The sequence below is a fragment of the Poecilia reticulata genome, chromosome 14, assembly GCF_904066995.2.
Source record: "Poecilia reticulata chromosome 14, P_reticulata-male-v2, whole genome shotgun sequence".
NCBI lineage: Eukaryota > Metazoa > Chordata > Actinopteri > Cyprinodontiformes > Poeciliidae > Poecilia > Poecilia reticulata.
In genome coordinates, this window is record NC_088843.1 from 27,497,261 (window position 1) to 27,503,983 (window position 6,723).

At 42.0% G+C, this 6,723-nt stretch overlaps 1 protein-coding gene across 1 annotated transcript; it reads left to right on the top strand.

Annotated features, from left to right (window-relative positions):
* The first annotated feature begins 2,316 nt into the window (after window positions 1-2,316).
* bsx (brain-specific homeobox) lies at window positions 2,317-6,509 on the top strand. The gene is made up of 3 exons (XM_008402392.3): window positions 2,317-4,272; window positions 4,941-5,131; window positions 5,859-6,509. The coding sequence occupies exons 1-3, from the start codon at window positions 4,032-4,034 to the stop codon at window positions 6,099-6,101; spliced, it is 675 nt and encodes a 224-aa protein (XP_008400614.1). The 5' UTR covers window positions 2,317-4,031; the 3' UTR covers window positions 6,102-6,509.
* The last annotated feature ends 214 nt before the right edge of the window (window positions 6,510-6,723 follow it).

Sequence of the window (6,723 nt, forward strand, 5' to 3'; positions counted from 1 at the left end):
GCACCTCTCTTCACCCGAGTGTCCAAGACATACGGCCGCAAATCCGATGAGACGATGACAAAGTCAATCATCGAACTGCGGCCTAGGGCGTCCTGGTGCCAAGTGCACATATGGACGCCCTTATGCCTGAACATGGTGTTCGTGATGGACAATCCGTGACGAGCACAGAAGTCCAACAACAGAACACCGCTTGGGTTCAGATCGGGGGGGCCGTTCCTCCCAACCACGCCTCTCCAGGTCTCACTGTCATTGCCCACGTGAGTGTTGAAGTCTCCCAGTAGAACAAGGGAGTCCCCAGGAGGGGCACTCTCCAGTACCCCCTCTAAGGACTCCAAGAAGGGTGGGTAATCTGAACTGCTGTTCGGCCCGTAAGCACAAACAACAGTCAGAACCCGTCCCCCCACCCGTAGGCGGAGGGAGGCTACCCTCTCGTTCACCGGGGTGAACCCCAACATACAGGCGCCCAAATGGGGGGCAACAAGTATGCCCACTCCAGCCCGGCGCCTCTCACCGTGGGCAACTCCAGAGTAGAAGTACGTCCAGCCCCTCTCAAGGAGACTGGTTCCAGAACCAGAACCATGCGTCGAGGTGAGGCCGACTATTTCTAGCCGGAACCTCTCAGCCTCACACACTAGCTCCGGCTCCTTCCCCACCAGAGAGGTGACATTCCACGTCCCAAAAGCCAGCTTCTGCAGCCGAGGATCAGACCGCCAGGGTCCCCTCCCTTCGCTGCCGCCCATAGCACAATGCACCCGACCCCTTTGGCCCCTCGGACAGGTGGTGAGCCCATCAGAAGGGGGACCCACGTCTCCTCTTCGGGCTGAGCCCGGCCGGGCTCCATGGGTAAAAGCCCGGCCACCAGGCGCTCGCCATCGTGCCCCACCTCCAGGCCTGGCTCCAGAGTGGGGCCCCGGTGACCCGCGTCCGGGCGAGGGAAAACGAAGTCCAAAGTTTTTGTTCATCATAGGGGTCTTCGGGCTGCACTTTGTCTGGTTCCTCACCTAGGACCTGTCTGCCTTGGGTGACCCTACCAGGGGCATAAAGCCCCAGACAGCATAGCTCCTAGGATCATTGGGACACTCAAACCCCTCCACCACGATAAGGTGGCAGCCCAAAGAGAAGGCTTTATCATAGATTATCATAGATAAACCTATATCATAGATTTCAAAAGAAAATTAAAGCGGGAGAACGCGGATAATATAGGAGATAGCTCCCCCTTCACTTCCGGAGAGTAATGGTCCCATTTCCAAATAAGGTATTTAAAAATAAGAGACTGACGTGGTCCGTCCCCGCCCCTTTCTGTTTGGTGCAGTGAGGTGTACTTGGACAAGCTTGTAATAAGCGCGTGCTTGCCACGTGCGTGCTTTCTCAGTGCTCATAACAAGCACGCGTATTTTGCCGCGTGGGCGGGGCGGGGCGGAGCGGCAAGAAGACGCAGGGGGAACCGTATCTGATGGGGAAACGTGGATTGACGTAAAGCCTGCAACCACAGTTTGAGAAAGACTGATTTAGACAAACAACTTGTTTTTTATTTTATCAATTTATATTACAAGTTCAAGTAGGCCTCAATCTGACTAAATTATTTGATTGCATTAAAATAATTTGGATTAATACATTTAGATCAAATATGATTGAAGATGTCTGTGAAATAGACCCGTTTGTCTTGTAAAGTGCTTTGAAATTACCCTTGTGGTATATAAAAAAAACTGAACTGACCTCTGAAAATCTCTTTTGTATGAAACTATGGGCAGGCAAGAAAATGCATCCATCCATAAATATGTATGTGCTATGTGTGTATAGAGATGGATGCTTATATTAACTGTTTTCATATTTTTCTAAAAATGTTCTTCTTTCTTGGTAGATCTCTAGAGAAATATTGATTTCATGTATATTCACCAATTAGAATTTTCAGTTCATTGCTTGTGGGTTTTTTTCTGATCACAAAAAGAAAAGAAAAACATATTGTAGGCTTCACATGTATGCTGCAAGTAGAGTTTTAGTTTATGGCATTAAATATGGCATAATTTATACCAAATTTAAATCTGAAGACATGGTGATCCATTGAGTGTGATAATCATGAATTGGGGTTGGTTGTTGGTTTATGATGAGAGTAGTGAAACCTTTATACCATCACGAGTAGTACATTACCTTTGTCTAGTAGTACAGTTTATATAATTAAAAACACAATATTACTAATCAATAATTAGCCAGATTATTATTATTATTATTATTATTATTATTATTATTAGTAGTAGTAGTAGTAGTAATTTTCAGGTTTAGAAACGGGTTTATTCTCAGTGGTGATGGCAGTGTCTATTTCTGAACTTGCGGTCTTGCATGAATCTTGAGTATTTGAACCTGGAGTTTTGTGGTTGTGGGGAGGGACAATCTCGATCCAAAAGGATAAGTGATTGACAACTATGGCGATATATCAACATTTGTTTTGTCTGCTCTGGTAGCACCGAAGCACAAACTTCCATTAGAAGCCTTAAAGCAGCACAAAGCAGATGCTTTAATAAACTTCTGTATCTGGTGCAATAGAACTGTAGATTACTTCAGGTTTCTTTCTGCTTATTATTTAGAAGTGACACCTCAAAATGAGGGTGAATTTTTATCAATGTGATTTGCACTGTTCAGTATGTCTTTAATAGCTGCAAGACAAACGTTTAGCAGCTCTTCAAAAACACTTCTCTGAACACAGCACTTGAGAAAATGACGCACTAACAGTGAGTCAAATGTTTTACAAGATGACAAAAACCGCTTAACGCTGCAAGAATAAATCCATCAGGTGATTCCATCTCAGTTAGCAGTTTACCTTTTTTCTTTTTAATGCAACTTGCCTTTCTTGTGTGCTTTATTTGTGAGACAAAAGGCGTGCAGCATGAACCGAATCAACACCAACAGAACAGATTTCTGTTGCAATTACAATTTATACTTCCAACTTCAGTTATGAAGGGAAAAACTGAGCAAACTAATGGACTGGAGCGCAACTTACTCTCAGTAATTAATTTGTTCTCTCTCCATCTCCTCAAACGGAAATCCAGTCCAAGGATTACAACTTCCGCTTGAAAATCTCCCCCTAATTGCCTAATACCATTGCAGCTCAAATTCTGTCTATATTAAGGCACTTTGGCATTAAGTGGACTGATTGGAAATGTGATGAAAACACCGGATCAGCAAATTACTGCATAAAGCTTTCTGTTATAAATGGGCACAGGAGCGGCACTTGTACTCCCACAGATTTTTATACTGACAATTACAGCCAATCTGGACGGAATTACTTGACAGACCTGTGGCCCCTAATCCTCCTGTGAGGAAAGCTGCAAAACTATTAGAAAAAAAATATCCAACGTGAAACAGGAGCGCGGGAATTAATTTTCAGGTTTAAAAATGGGTTTATTCTCATTGTAGTATATAGGCCTTTCTTCTGATATCTTGTGTCAGAGCTGCCTTCCTGAAGGAGACTAACAAACTAAAAATTACTTTTTCGGGAACAGGAAACGCCACTTTCGGCTTCCATTCGTCGGAATTAATTGAATAATATATCAGTCACTTAAGGTACGAATTGTATTATTTTTCAAATATCTTAATGTTAAAATGTAGCAGAACCCATCCACGTAGGGTCCGGGAACAGTAAGGCTCCTGCGGCATGAACCTCCATCTGATTTTTAGCTGTTTTTCAAATGATTTATTGTGTGGTCACAGGTGCGCTGCTCATCTCGAATCGGTTTACTTTTTTTTCCCCAGAGCCTTTGAATGCCTCCAAAACCAATCAGAACTAAGAGCCTATCCCTCACACGGCCCTCTCGGCCATACATAAATCTAATTGGCTGATGAGCCAATCAGCTTCCCCAATCCGCCAGTCTGCCTCAATAAGTCCCACTAACGCCCCCTTCTACCAACAACTGAGTGATGCCCGGCGCCGTGTCGCTCGGCTTTCACACAGAGGGTGCATTTAATCCGCGGAAGCTCGCAAGGGACAGGCAGATGCTGGTGCAGGTTTAAAGAGAGGGGGGAAAAACTCTATCATCATGAGTGTGAACTATGCGTCCGCAGCGTCCACGCAGAGATCCACGTCATTTTTCATTGAGGATATCCTGTTGCACAAACCAAAGCCACTGAGAGAGGTTATTCCCGCGCCCTTCTGCAGCTCCCTGACCTCCAGAATGCCCATCCTGGAGTATGGATATCCTCTGATTCCGACGCCAATTCTGGCTCCTCATCCTCACCCACTCCATAAACCGGAGCATCACCAATACTTTTTCACACCTGGTAAGCACTGGGAAGGTGCCAGGGGCACATGTTAAGGCCTGGAAGAGAAAATTGTCGCAAACTCCTGGATAAAAATGCTTTTGGAGCCTGTTAGACTTTTTTCTATGAGGGAATAGCAAAATATTTTATCTGATTAAATTGTGACTGCTACTTTTTATGTTACGGTTTTAAAGATCAGATATTTTTTTCTCCAGCTGCTAAAGTGAGAAAATAGGAAATTAACTTTATTTTAAAAACCACCAGCAGTTTATTCAACTATTATTTAAGCATATTTTGAATAAGTACTTATTACCGTTTCTGAAATACAAATATTTTCGATGTTTTCTCAACAATAAAAAAAAAATAGAATATTTAATATTATAGAACTGTGCCAATGGTGCTAAACTGATATGGCATTCTGGAGTTTGTTATGTAGTTTGTTTTTTGCATCAGGTTAGGTTATTTTACAAAAAAAAAATCTTGTTAGTCTTAGTTTGGGCAGGATATGATTTGTACCGCAAATCCAATTTCCTTTCTTTTGGGCGAATGTTCTTTCCAATATTGGGACTATTTTTTTTTTATTTTTTTTTTTTTACAATTTTACAATATTGTCCTGTCCGACAGCTCGGAAACAGGGCTTGCCTTAAAATGCGCCGCAGATAGATCTTACGTGTCTTGATATTCAACAGGGATGCAGATGCCGGCTCTGTTCCAGCACCATGCAGAGTTACCAGGGAAACACTGCCGGCGCAGGAAGGCCCGGACCGTGTTTTCTGACTCTCAGCTGTCCGGACTGGAGAAGCGCTTCGAGATCCAGCGGTACCTGTCCACACCGGAGAGAGTGGAGCTGGCCACGGCGCTCAGCCTCTCCGAGACGCAGGTGCACACAAACACACCTTACACTTCTACCGAAACACTGAAAGATAATAATTTCCAGCCTATCCTGTTAAAAAAAATGAATATTTACAACCTGATAGTGAACATGTCTTAAGAATTAAAGATCTGCAGGTATCCAAAGAACCTTTTAATTCTACAGTTTTAATTACACTGACCGTCTGACAATGGAAATACACTACGTTTAATTGTGATATGTTCATTCAGGAAAAACAGTGCAATTTATGTAAATTGTTGAGATTACTGGGGCCAATTAATGTTTTATTTTATTTATTCACTGTTTAATTTAATTTTTATTTTTATTTTACTGCTGTCTCATTTTTAATTTTCTTTAACAGAAAGAAGATCTGTAACCAAGAAACCAAGCGTTCAATAGTGATTTGTTAAATTTTATTGAATCACCAGAACGACATATATAAACAACAAAATTCATTTTTGTTATAATACAATAACTACATTTTGCATCTTATCTATTTTACTTTTTAATTTTAAGACTGGCTGCTTGATCAAAGCGAGATTTGTATGCGTAAAAGAGAATTGCGTTTACAAGCTTAAACGATTGATACGTAAGCTTACCTCGGGCGAGCTAAAATGTAGCCTTAATTTTAAAAAAAGTTGCATCTTTTATTTAAATTTATTATTACTATTATTATTGGATGAATTCCGGAATCAGAGATTCATATTTGAACACCCTCTTTTTCTCTCCGCTGCAGGTAAAAACGTGGTTCCAGAACCGGCGAATGAAGCACAAGAAGCAGCTGAGGAAGGCGCAGGATGAGCGGAAGACTCCCGCAGAGATGGAGCGCTGCGCAGAGAACTCCAGCGCGGAGAGCGACCTGAACGAGAAGAGTGCGGAGATGAGACACGGTCTGCAGGCGGACTCATACATGCTGGAGGAGAACGACGACGACGTGGACATCGAGGACGATATTTGCTCTACAGATCATCTACTATAGGAGCACACCTGTAAGCATCGGCCTCTGTTAATGAAACACAAACTGACTTTTCTCCTGAGAAAAAGAGTCCAATGTGAGCTTATTTATTATTATTATTATTATTATTATTATTATTATTATTATTATTATTATTATTATTATTATTATTATTATTATTATTTCCATTCTACAGAGTCTAAACCTGGTAAATTCGTGTTATTTTGCATTTCTGTAAATTCCTGTACATAAATCTAGCTCTGTAATATAAACGCATTGTGCAACCCCGCCCCTCTCATATTTGCACTTTCATCCCAAAGAAGAAATATATCGTTCTCTCTTTTTTATCTCATGTTTAAATGTCATTTGCAGTTTGTCAATTTTTTTGAAAATGTCTGTAAATATACACATCCAACATATATTGAAACAGCACTGGGCTCCCTTTATTCGGCTGTTTTTATCTCCAGTGTGGAATCTGTTTTTACCGTTAGCGTCAACATCGATCCGTGTTTTATTTTTTTCAACAATCAGCTTTTTAGACAATGAAAAATCCACCCACGCGTTTTTAGGTCAGCTCGCGTGATGCTGATTGTTTCCCCTCCACCCCCGTGATGTGGGCGCCACCGTTTGAGGTTAAAAACTAAAA